This window comes from Lepidochelys kempii, chromosome 7 (assembly GCF_965140285.1).
Source record: "Lepidochelys kempii isolate rLepKem1 chromosome 7, rLepKem1.hap1, whole genome shotgun sequence".
Lineage (NCBI taxonomy): Eukaryota > Metazoa > Chordata > Testudines > Cheloniidae > Lepidochelys > Lepidochelys kempii.
This window is the reverse complement of record NC_136386.1, coordinates 85,104,044-85,117,511: the sequence shown is the minus strand read 5'-3', so window position 1 is coordinate 85,117,511 and position 13,468 is coordinate 85,104,044. Positions and strand designations below refer to the sequence as shown.

At 46.3% G+C, this 13,468-nt stretch overlaps 1 protein-coding gene across 1 annotated transcript; it reads right to left on the bottom strand.

Moving 5' to 3' along the window:
- Positions 1–407: 407 nt before the first annotated feature.
- On the bottom strand, positions 408–13,242 carry TYSND1 (trypsin like peroxisomal matrix peptidase 1). Its single transcript, XM_073353608.2, has 4 exons — positions 11,678–13,242; positions 9,267–9,397; positions 7,879–8,064; positions 408–5,156 (listed from the first exon to the last, which is right to left on the bottom strand). The coding sequence occupies exons 1-4, from the start codon at positions 12,847–12,849 to the stop codon at positions 4,939–4,941; spliced, it is 1,707 nt and encodes a 568-aa protein (XP_073209709.2). The 5' UTR covers positions 12,850–13,242; the 3' UTR covers positions 408–4,938.
- Between the last annotated feature and the right edge of the window lie 226 nt (positions 13,243–13,468).

Here is a 13,468-nt window from a genome sequence, read left to right as displayed (position 1 = left end):
AAACTATATTGTGATTGGAAGCAACTCAGTGCCTAACTATACATTTTAGAAATTGTGCAGTACTAAGGAAAAGCTTTGCACTATTGAAGTAGGCAAGAGAAGCTGTATTTAGCTCAAGATTTTGGGGAGCAGAGGGAACCAGGGTGAAGGAAGAGAAGGTTTATAGATTGCTTGGTAAATAGAAGACAGAAAAATTGATTAGAAAAGACTTTTATTTTACAGCTTCTGAGAGGAAAAAACTTTACAGTAAGATGCCACCACAAACTTTACAAATCTTTTTCGGATTTCAAGGATATGAATCTTCCACTGTCTAGTTCTGTTTTTCTCAGAAATAGCCATGGCTCAACATCCTCCCCCTCCCACCGCAAAAAACCCCCACACTCAAATAACCTCCCCGAGTCCCCCCCACCCCACCAATCATTCTGCCTGAAGGGGACTGGGCAGAACTCCTCTGGAACCCAGAAGTGCCAGAGTTGATCAATCCAAGACCAAGCATCTGCCATTCCAGGCCTCTGCTCCCATAGGCTTAAGGAATACAAATTAAATCCAGTGCAGAGAAGCAACAGGAACTCAGCTGAACCTCTCCCTTGAGGCATGCAGTAGCCAACAATTACCACAAATGACTAGATAAATTTGAATGTACTATTACCTTGATTTTAGTAAGGCTTTTGATACTGTCTCATGTGTCCTTCTCATAAACAAACTAGGGAAATACAACCTAGATGGAGCTACTATAATGTGGGTGCAAAACTGGTTGAAAGTAGTTATCAGTGGTTCACAATCAAGCTGAAAGGGCATATCAAGTGGGGTCCCACAGGGAGCAGTTCTGAGTACAGCTCTATTCAATATCTTCATCAATGATTTAGATAATGGCATAGAGAGAGTACACTTATAAAGGCTGTGGACGATACCAAACTGGGAGGGGCTGCAAGTGCTTTGGAGGATAGGATTAAAATTCAAAGTGATCTGGACAAATGGTCTGAAGAAAACAGGATGAAATTCAAGAAGGACAAATGCAAAATACTCCACTGAAGAAGGAATAATCAGTTGCACATATACAAAATGGGAAATGACTGCCTAGGAAGGAGTACCGCAGAAAGATCTTGGGGCCATAGTGGAGCACAAGCTAAATGTGTGTGAAGTGTAACACTATTGCAAAAAAAATCATTCTGGGTTGTATCATCAGGAGTGTTGTAAATAAGACATGAGAAGTAATTCTTCCACTCTACTCTGCGCTATTAGGCCTCAGCTGGAATATTCCGTCCAATTCTGGGGACCACATTTCAGGAAAGAGGTGGACAAATGGGAGAAACTCCAGAGGAGAGCAACAAAAAAGATTAAAGGTCTAGGATGAGGGAATACGAAAAAAATGGATTTGTTTAGTCTGGAGAAAACGGGGGGGGGGGTGGGGGGGGGCAGGGGAGACACAATGGTTTTCAAAGTAAATAAAGGGTTGTTCCAAGGAGGAGGGACAAAAATTGTTCTCTTTAACCTCTGAGTTTAGCACAAGAAGCAATGTGCTTAAAAACTTTAGTTGTCAGGATAGTTAAGCGCTGGAATAAATTACCCAGAGACGTTGTGGAATCTCCATCATTGGAGATTTTTTAAGAGCAGGTTAGACAAACATTTCAGGAATTGTCTTAGTCCTGCCTTGGGTGTAGGAGACTGAACTAGAAGACCTCTTGATGTCCCTTCCAGTCCTATGATTCTATTAACTACCTATTTGTCCAAGCAATTAGGTCAGGGACATTGTTACACAAAACTGTACGGTAACCGTATGATAATTGTCCCAGCCAAGAACCACTTTACAACGAGAGATTGCTGAATGAATGCAAGTTAATGCTCATTAAATCAAAAGAGCATTGCGAGCAGTGTCCAGATTTTATTTTCAGGCATGCAAAGCTCTCTCCAACATTGTGGTTGGAGAGCATCCACCCTTCTCTGCTTGTGCAAGATTTAAAGGACTGCCTAGGGCTAGGCCATCTATGATGCTCAGGCACATTCCCTTTTCCTCCAGGAACATTTGTTGTTTCAACAAACTCATTCCTCTTCTGCATGACAGAGGAAGAATGAGTTGAAGTCCGAGATATTTATTGCTCAAGTGACAGAAAACACAGATAATTTGTGAACTGCCAAAAAAAAAGCAGCTGTACACTAAGGTCTTCATTTCTTAAGGGCTATTCAAGCCCCAAGTGGATATTTCTCAAGGTGACTCCAGGAGGCAGAGAGATAAATGGGCTGCACACAAACTTGTCATAGGACCTAGCCACAAAAGCAGCCAATTCACTCCAGATGCATCACAGCAATAGATTCAGTATTGCTTTTACCCCCATTTGTCTACTTCCCCACAAGCAGATAATTCAGAGTGGAGTGGAGTGCCAGCAATGAATGATATCACAGGAAGCTGGGTCTTTCCCTTCAGGCAGATGATCTACAATACTCAATCTGGGAGTGCAGAGGAAGGATCCTACAACAAGAGGCAGCAGGAAGCTATATATTCATTACCACCTTAGGCCAAAGTCTACTCTTTTATATCTATGCAACCAAAGTTAGAGTTGCATAGACATAGTCAACTGTGTAGTACATAAAGTCAGTAGGAACAGCTGGCATGATCCAGCTTTATTTCATCATGAATTAACAAGCCAAACAACTTTGTTGTATGCACAGCCCTTGCTACCTGCCTAGTGGAAGGTGAGTTTGGGAGGGGAAGGGGGCAGGGAAATCAGATGAGATCAGAGATACTATCCAATGACAGCAACAATCCCCAACTGGAAAAGGTTCTGCCTCAAATCATAAGCCAATACCTGAACCCCGCTAATACACTTCAGACACAGCAACGACTAGAGACAATGGTTCTGCAGTGCAGACTTTCCAGCCTATCAGGCACGTCAACGCATTCCCTCCCATGAGTGTGCACACTGCTTTAATTAGAAGCATAAACCCTGGATCTGAACAGTCATGAACTTTGTAACCAGATTCAAACTAAGAACCTCAGGCCCATCTCCAGTCTCAAAGTCTTCAACAGTTTTACTCCAGTGCCTTTGAATAGAGGGTTGGTCATAAGAGCACGCTTCGCTACTTCACTTCATCAGACCAACCAGAAGCTCTCTCCTCTAAGTCATCATATTTGATGAATTTGCTCAGTTTCTAATAGATCACTAGTGGACAAGTTCACATTTTTTTGTATTTAATCAGGAAATAGGGTCCTGCCGTCACGCACAAGTCAGACAGTTGTATCAGTGCAATCCCAAGCAGGATTTCTAATGAGAGTGTGGGCACCCCACTTGCAACAGACGAACAGAAAAATACATGAATAGTACTGGCATCAGGATAAGCTGCTAACAGAAGTCTTATCCCCCACTGCAGGTGCTGGAGTACGAGTGGCACCCAGTGGACATAGGAGGCATTTAATCTCTGGGTAAGATTATTTAGCTCTTCTTAGAAATAAAAGCAGATAGTGGATAAAAGTGGATAGCAGAAATGAGCCTCCAAACTGAAGTTTGGTGCTACAAGTTTCCAATGTGTTTGGAGTCATGTTTAGTTCAGGCCTTTTTGTGTATTACATAGTAGGGCAAACTTGATCAAGCAGCATGAAGTCTCTCCCTATTAGTAAAGCTGTGTACTATAACGTGCACTCTCCTTCTGCATGCTTCCACTTGGAAGACTCAGTGCTGTATCTAGAGAAGAAGTCTTTTGCCAGTAGTTGCCCCCACCAGATTAAAAGCCCCAGATGCAGACACTCCCAAAATGTGTAGCTTTGGTCCACCTTGGGGTACAACACTTGTAAGGTCAGTTTCAGTCATAGAAAGTCATGGCATGAACAGGAAAACACTTCCAGAAACTGAAAATTCTTGTCTGAACATAAAATAAACTGTTGGTAAAGATTAAGTAGCAAAAGAGAAAATGAAGATGGTAGAAACGTGTAAGGTAAATGCATTCACATTTAGACCGGATGTTTGCCTTTTCTTCCAGGCAATAGTCTTGATTTCCCTTCCAGTACTCCACAGTCTGCAGTTAAAACTGGACTTGGACAGAGAAAATATCTCTACCCCCAAATAACACTCTGCCAAGCCACTGAAGAAGCTGGTGTAGGATTAGCTAATCCTTAGAACATCTATGGGCCTCTAATACACACAGGTGCTCTGAACTACAAATTCTCACACCCACAGCTATGCTTTAATCTCCTTTCCTGAAAGAGACATTAAAGATGGAAGAGTCTCATCAGGTGATCCTCTGCCACTACAGGATTATTCCCAGCTGCATTAGTGCTACATCCAGATAGGACTTTAGACATCCCACACAATACAATCCCACAGCTTCGATTTTGTTATGGGGGAAAAAAACAAAAAAACCACAAAAAACCCTGACTCCTAGTTATGTTCTTTGCACCATCAGCATCCTGAGCAATTCATCTCCTTCCTGCTGACATTAAGTACTTCCAGAAAGTCACACCACCCTTTAGTGTATTAGTTATTCTTGCCTCATCAGCACCTCCAAATAATGAATAGCCAGTCAGTGTCTGCAGCTGAAGGGAATTGCACTCCTGGGGACGGCACTTCCAGGAACAATGGAGAGGAGCATGCCATTATCCAGGGAACGCACCTAATGGAGAGTCTGAAGCCTGGTCAGGGACCCATGGAATCATTACAGCTCATTTCTATCGTTCTACTCTGATTGGCTCTGCCCAGTATAACAGCTGCTCATCATCTTTTGCTTTCACTCAGTTCAGCCAGAACCAATGTTAACATCACTGATCTCAGGACAGCTGGTCAGCCCCAAAGACACCATACCTTCAGATAGACTGTGGACAATTTATGACAAATTCGACATAACTACAGATAATACAACATTGAATTGTGTGGAGTCCCCCTCCCCCTATGCCCCTGTGAGCAGGATGTTCTAGGAGAGCTCTACCTTTCTTCTCTGAGATGGCCAGCCTCATAACTTGCTGTGCGGTACCTCTGCGGTCTTTCTTTGGAGCCGCCACACTAGTCTGATTTTGTCATTGGCCCTGTTCAGCTCCTGGAAACCATGCAGGTCTCCAGTACGGCTGTACTCCAAGACTGCTGGCTGTAGAACTGTGATGGGAACACTGTAGTTCAGGTGAGGGTATGTAGCTCCTACACTGTTGTCCTTTGTGTTGCTAGCAACAATCCCTGTATGTGGGGAAGAATAAAAAGGAGACAAAGTAGAGTTTGTAAACTTTCTGGTAGCTTAAGATGTTAGGAATTAAAAACATGCTTCCATACAATGGATAGATTGCAGGACCTAGACAGAAGCATAATGTGTCCTTTGCTACTTTGTATCAAGAACAGACAACCTTATCCCCCAAATCTGGCTCATCAGTGCAAAGAAAGAAAGGCCAGAGTAAGATTTCAAATTCCAAAATACAAAGAAGGATTAAAAATAATGCTTAGCATTTAAATAGCTGCACCATCTGAAAGAACTTTGCAAAGGTGGGTAGGTATTTTAACTTTGTTTTTTCAGAAGGGGAAACTGAGACACAGATATTTAAGTTCCTTAGTGTAAATGCTACACATTTTAATCAATATCAGAACTGGGGATAGAGCCCAGTTTTTAGAGAAGCGTCCCCATAAGAGAAGCTTGCTATTCTGAAGAGGACATAACTGACAGGGAAAACAGTATTATGTTTTCTAGCTTCAAAGAGGGAATTGCTAACACAAAAAGGATACAAGTACTGAACCATGCCCTTGACATAATGCACATTTTCTATTGATAAAATAGTCACACTAAAGAATCAGGTATCTCACAGAAGCAACAATTTGCTATTGACTTTTGTGGTTGTAACCAGTGGTGAGCTGGAGCCGGTTAGCTGGAACCCGTTGTTAAATTTAGAAGCCCTTTTAGAATTGGTTGTCCCACGAGGGACAACTGGTTCTAAAAGGGCTTCTAAATTTAACAACTGGACAAAAGTGGTGCCTTAGGCACCGACTCCTTGGGTGCTCCGGGGCTGGAGCGCCCACGGGGAAAATTTGATGGGTGCAGAGCATCCACCGGCAGCTCCCCACCCGGCCCCAGCTCACCTCCACTCCGCCTCCGCCCCCGAACGCACCGCCCCGCTCTGCTTCTCCACCACTCCCAGTTTCCCGCAAATCAGCTGTTCGCACAGGAAGCCTGGGAGGGCTGAGAAGCAGGCGGTGGCTTCGCACTCAGGCCCAGGGAGGCAGAGCAGAGGTGAGCTAGGGTAGAGGGGCATGAGGAGGGGAGGAGGCGGAAGCGCAGGTGAGCTGGGGCCAGGCGCGGAGCTGCTGGTGGGTGCTCTACACCCACCAAATTTTCCCCACAGGTGCTCCAGCCCCAGAGCACCCACAGAGTCGGTGCTTAAGGCGCCACTTTTGATGTGATCAGTGGGGGCAGCAGCCACTCCCTCTGCTCCCCCCCCTAGCTACACTACCCTGCCCCTAGGAGCCAGAGGGACCTGCTGGATGTTTCCTGGGAGCTGCCCCAGGTAAGCACCACCAGGACTCCCCACCTTGCCTTTGGCAGGTCCCTCTGGCTCTTAGGGGCAGGGTGGGCACCCACTATGGTGGCCCACAAGACCCTCCTGCCCGGTTCTGGGGGCAGTCAGGGGACAGGGGAGGGTGTGAATGGGGCAGAGGTTCCAGGGGCATCAAGGAACGAGGGGGGTTGGATGGGGCAGGAGTCCCCAGGGGTGGGGGCAGGCCATGACCCCCTCGTGGGGTGAGGAGGGAACCGGTTGTTAAGATTTTGGCAGCTCATCACTGGTTATAACAGTATACAGGGAAGGATCTCCTAGCTCCATCTCATTGGCCAACACATGCCATCAGCATGTCAGACAGCCCTGCAAGACCCTTTCTGAAGAACTCCACACTGATTAAATTTTATATATAAAAAACTATATATATATTCCCCCCCACCCCCTTGTGGGAAGACTGACTGGCAATTTTAGGCCCCGTTCCAGCAAAGCACTTCAGTACTTGATGTAAGTAGTCCTACGCAACAGAAGTATTCAAATGCTTATAGTTAAGCATGTGCTTTGCTAGATTGCAACCTCAGGATGTGGAGGATGAGAGGAATAGTTATGTAGTCCAGCCTAGTGAAGGCAGGATCCATGCAGTTCTTCCAGCACAACTCTGCTAGCATTCACCAGTCCTGGCTTGGAACCTCAGTAGCTATTCCAGCCGTGGACAGCCTCCTGCCCCCAGCTACTCTGAAAATGCCGTGAAAATGTCTTGTGCAAGCTCTTTCATTAAAGGCTACCAAGTGTATTGAACTGTAGAATTTCAGATCTGCACAAAGAGATAAGACACCACCAAAAGTCTTTTTCCTGGTTACCAGACACAGGATTTCAACTATGTTTTCAATAGAGTGAAAGAAGAGTGTATTAACTTGCTTAGGCCCTTGATAAGAAGGTTTCAGCTAGTCACAATGAAAGGGGAGTATCAAGTTCAAGTAACGAAGTATCATCTAGTAGGCAAAACAAGACTGGGAATCAGGAGCCCCAGATTCTATTCCTATCTATGTTGAGTGAATGTGTGACCTGCATGACAATCTGTATCTCAGTCTTCCCATTGGTAAGAAGGACATAATCTCATACTAAATGTGCACTGAGAATTAATTTTTGTGACACTCCAAAATCCTAAAATGGAAAGTATTACAGAAGCTTCTAGTATAATCCCCTCATCCTTCCTTTTGTGTGATGGTGGCCATTTAACAATGCGTATAATCTTTGTAAAAGAAAAAAGGTCTCTCCTGAATGGGGAGGACAGGGGAACAGAGAAAGCATCTACCACCACCCAGCTGTGATGATTCATTACATGACTGGCCATTCCCCTCATTTGGGGTGGGATGGGGTGAGGGGAAGGGAGATAAACGGAGACAAAGCATATTATTTACCAAGGAGCTTTCCGCTGTTTGTAGAGAAAAGGGCCCCCCCACTCGAGCCACCATGAATCGCACAGGTTGTCTGAAGCATCACTGGCTTGTCATCCACAGTGATCACAGCTGACAAGATTCCTGATGTCACCGATGGGCCGCAGCTCTGGCCAAACACACCAAAGCCAACAACACTCACTTCTTCTCCTGCATAGGAGACAAACAGCAGCAAGAATAAGGTGGTTCAGGGGAGGGGAGGTAAATAAAAGGGTGAATTCATGTAGTAAATAAGCAGCAAGAGTGGACGAGCTCTTAGACAAATGTTGCCTGTAATGGAAGAAGTCAGGAAAAAGAGAATGCAGAATATGATCTGAAAGTAGAAGGTGTGTTATCTAATGAGGTGTCAGCAACACTTGAAGAGTCATTAGTGAAAATTTTCCAGAGCACAAACGGCAATTAGGTTCTTAATTGCCATTTGTACCTTTGAAAGTCTCCCCCACCAGCCACAGTAAGGACATCTGTAGTTCTTATTTTCTGTCCAGATTTGTAACGGTCCTAGATCCCATTTTATTATTCTCCTGTTTGTGTTTGTTTTCAGTTTATCCCAGATTCCTTCCTTAACATTATACTATTGATTGCTTCCAATAGTATACAGTGCATCACAATGCTGTTGGCAAGACATGAAAATTTTCACTGCCCTGGAGATGTAAAACTGATCCCTACAGTAAACTGTACGACATGCCCACTCCTCAACTTCTATTGTTTACTGTCCTTCAGTCAGTTTTCAGGTCATGTGACAGCATACATATCCAAGCAAAAGTGGATGCAAGCAGTTGATATGGTACCTTACCAAATCTTTAGTGAAGATCAAGTATGTCTCATCTGTCTGTGTTCCCTTCCTCTGCTTTGCACTTTACGGGGCTTGAACCCAGTAACATAATGGCTGCATGCAAGGATGCAGCACACTATGCTTAGTGATAGCACTCACAGTTTTGGACACTGGGAAGTGTTTTACTTGGAGGGAATGCTGGCCAGGCCACTACCTTTGAAACACAACCCCAGTCTTTCAATCTGTCACTTGAACAGCCAAATAAGAAGGGACATTTGTTCAATGTCTTACCCTGCAAGATGGCAAGCACCACCTCTTCCTACCATTGAATGAAGGTGTCAAGTGCAGCACTTCCCTTAGTACTGTAGCATAAGTCTTGGCCTTGGGTACAACTGCAAGTCTCGATCATGCGAACCCCTGTTCTAAAGGTAAGCATAACCAATCATAATCACACAGCTCTTTGAGCTTTCACTTCTCCAGCTGAGGATTCAGGCCCTTGGAATTTATCAAGTTACCAGTCAGACATCCAACCCATGACCAGTGAAGCTACAAGCAGGACAGTAAATAGAAGAATAGTTACCTGCACCAAACTTAGTAGCTAAAACAGGTTTTGCAAAACAGAGTAAGCTTTCTTCTAGTTCTACCACTGCTATGTCATAGGGAGAATCATCATTTGTAGTAAACACAGCTTTCCCTTTAAGGACACAGACCCTAGGAGCAAATACAAACAGAGTTTTTCAGTATAAGTCTGAAAACGATAGTTTTAGAAAGGAATACAGACTCCAAATCTAGTAAGATGTTGTACATCAGGTTCAGGCCTCCAAGTTAGCTGACTTCATCCATTTTGTAGCAAAGTTCACTCCCAAGAAAGCAGGATTTAACTCTTCAACACCTATTGGTGTCACACAATCGCAAGAAATCATCATATACCAATATGGTGTAGGTAAAACAAAGCTGATCCAAGCAGGTCCAATGCCCCACATGCGACATCCCACCACCTCAGCAATCCACTTGGTCCCCTACTTGTCCCAGTACTGCAGGGCCCGACTGTCTCCTGCCCAGTGCCCTCAGTTCTGAGCGGAGCTCCAGATTCTTTTACTGCTGCTGCCTCAGCTCCCTTTTAGATGTGCTAAGGCAGTCCCCAGTATTCCTTGCACTGGTTATCAGGTGGGATGCAATGACATCAGGTTGCACTGAAAATAGTAAAGCTCTTTTGAAGGCAACAGGGAAGGGATAATTTTAAACTACCTGACAAAGCATCCTTAGATCCAGCACCCTGGAATGTCACCTACCTGAGACTGCACCCCAGATGCATGAAGAAACATTTAGAATGGGAAGCAGGGGAAGGAATGCATCACTCAATGGGATAAGACATAAAATTCAACTTAAGAGTCAGACTAGCAGAGAGTCCGCCTTCTTGGATTAGAAAAATAAGACACAAAAAAGGAATCTTAAGAATGGCATCTGCGACAGGTATGACCATGAGATAGGGACCTGGTCAGAGAATGGAAACTCTTCAGTGAGTCGCTGATCTTAGACTGACTCCCAGACACCTGTTAATAGTCAAAGCAGCGATCACTATTACTGACATACTGACTACAATAGGAGCCTGATTCAGAACGAAGTCTGAAGAGTTACATGCAAACCTATCAGGAGAGTCACTTTGGTACAGACATTCTAAATAACTCACCTTCTCTACCATAGGGGATTTGCAGAAGCTCTCTTGTAGTTTTGAGGATTGCAGTCTCATTCTTCCCTACATCTGAGTTTGACTCCCCTCCAACCCTCCAGTTGCACATGTAGGTGGTTCCCCCTACAGGCAATCCATGCTACTCCCAAATTGGCTGTTGGAGATACTAGAGAGGGACAGGATCTGCTTAGAGCCCTGAAAATCTGCAGATACCCGCAAACGTGGTGCGCGGATCAGATGCAGATACAAGTTTTGTATCTGCGCAGGATTCTAGAGATGCTCACATTTTCAGTAGCACTCTGCCTGGGGGCCATGACTAAGGTATTAAGCCAGGAAGTCTTCAATTTTGACTCTTCCCACTGCTGCAATCCCAAAGTGCACGTCATAACATAAATGATAACTTCCTCTTAATCAAAAGTGCCTTTAGTTAAAGAGCTTGGCAACAACAAGTTGTTTACAGAATACTGAAATTTATCCAGGTTGATACATGGCTTGCTTAGTTAGTTCATAGCATAATGTGCAAGTTCTGTCTTGCATGCTTCTCTGAAATCTGTGATTTGCACTGTTTGCTATACAACATAATTCTTTAAGCGTAAAGCCAAGTGGACTTCTGAATATAGTATCCCCTCATACATTAGGCTGAAATATGTGATCAGATGAGAACCATATTGATAAACACCAGGGACAGACTGACAGTAATTTTAATTCGTAGAATACATTTGACCTCTGGAAGAATGTATACAAGAGATGCAGAGAATAGTGATACAAGTGTTTGATACCTTATCAAATACAGAGGTTGCCAAGCTCATTTGCAGCAGCCTCATCAGCAAAGTGCAGAGGCCTCAGATGACCATCACATGTGAACAAAGGGCAGTCATCAGTGATGAGTGATACTGTCTCTTTAGCACAGCCACATGTGGGGTCCTCTCATTGGCCCCAGGTTTGGAGGTGGGCTGCACGCTGACCCTGGGCCATATTGTATCCATTCAGAAAGGACCACAAATGGCATTGCAAATCAATGCTGGGTACAAGCGGGGTTGGGTCAGTTAGTGTTTGATATGGAACACACTGGCCATTTCACACCTATTATCCAGAACTGACAGGTTGATCAAATATTTGGATGGCAGTGTTTGTTAGGAGATGCAGAAGAGTTTTATTAGAAACTTCAAAGCAGTCATTTAAGGAAGAGGCTATAGGCCACAGTGTATGACACTTCGCAGATTATTGCGCTGCCATGTGGATTGCATTGTCCTACTTACTGACTATTAAACAAAGAAACAAAAACAAGAATCAAGACTTACTTTTCAGGACTGTGCTGTACCCTTACACAGACACCCGCGGCTTCATTCACCACATGTCGACAGGTCAACACTAGCCTTGAACCGATCAGCACTCCAGATCCCCAGACTTGACCACACTCCACCAACACCACTGCAGACAAGAGATGCTGTGCAGGGCTAGGGCAGACTGCCATCTTCCCAACAGGCTTAGTAACCAATTGCACACAAGGCCACCAGGTTTTCATAGAACTTCCAGACCCAACCAAGATACTCTTGACATTCTCCAGGATATGGCAAATTGAACAAACCAATGTCAATCCAATCCATTCATTGGCCTTCCAACAAAGTGGAGCCACAATTATTCCAACTAGGTTAAAACCATCTTCAGAGAACACAAAGACCCCTCCTCCTTCAGTGCCAGGCAAGCAACGAGCATCAGTCAGAATAAGGACATTGCCTTCTCCAGCTAAGTTACTCACTATCCCTCTACTAAGGGTGTTAATGAAAATGTCTGGGCAAAATGAACCAAAAGGGGAGCCACAGGCAAACAGCGTGTCACCTTTCCTCAGTGATTCGGCCAGCACACAGCTCACTTGAGCTATACCAGGTGAGTTGAAGTCTGGAATTTCCAGCAAGGCAAACCAATGCAGATAGCGCAAATCATCCAAGAGTACCCCATGCTCCTGCTCATCCTCACTCCTACAGAAATGCCACTGCTCAGCACGGGAGAAGACTCTGGAGAAGGTCTCCTGGAACTCTGGGCAGGGCACCATCATAAGGAGCTTGGCCTTATGTTGTCTGAGGGTATCAGGGGAGCCCTGTTGGTTTGCAAGGGGATTGAACCCCAGAGCTGGACTGCAGGCCCTCAAATCTTTGCCCAACACACCCTTACCCTTACCAGTCCCTTTGCTTCTACTTTCTGCAGGCCAGAGAGCCTGGATCTGAATATCTGGGGAGAAGCTGTTCGCCAGCAGGACGCTGCAGTGGGACCAGCTGCCCTGCTCTGCTGCTATCACCTCCTCCAAGAGGAAAGGAGAGAAAATAGCTCCATGGCAGAGCACAATCCCTGGACTCTGGCTCAAGAGGACCCCACTGCAGCTCCAGGATCCCTGGGCTGGGGTCCCCACGGAATTCCCACGTGCACTGGAAGCACTAATGATACAGCAAGCCCTCTCCCCAGACAGCGGCAGCATCTCAGTCGCAGGCTTGGAAACGGAAGGTGCCTGCAAGGACTAGACCCCCACCCCTCCACCACAGGTGTACGGCAGAGACGGAAGGAGCAGCAGCCTCCCCAGCAGAGGCGCGGCTGGCGAGTGAGTGGGGACAGGTCGCTGGGGAGGGCCCCCAACAGCAACCGCGCCGGCTACGAGAGGAGAGGGAACCGGCGGAGAGGCGGCGCGGGGGCTACGCGGGAGCGACAGCCCTGCCTGCGTGGGCAGGGGAACGAGACGCGCCACAGCGGGGGCAGACACCAGAGCCCGAGGCGCACGGACTGTCCGGGCCGCCCGCCCGCCGGCCCGGGGGGCTCCCGCAGCGCAGATTGACTGCGACGCGTGCGCACGAGAGCCAGGAGCGCCGCAGCTGCCGCCCTGGCCAGTCACCTCCCCGGGGGGTGTCAGCGTCCGCCGCCCTCCATGCGCGCGGCCCCCGCCAGGCGCGCGGCCGCAGCACGGGCCAGCCTCATTAGCTCCGCCCTCTACGCGCCTGAGCCCCGAGCGGTTCGTTTTATTGGCCGCCCTGTCCGCCAGCGAGCGGGGATTGGTCGGCGTGACTCAGGCGCCGTCGCGGCGGGTGGCCGCCCAGGTTCTAACG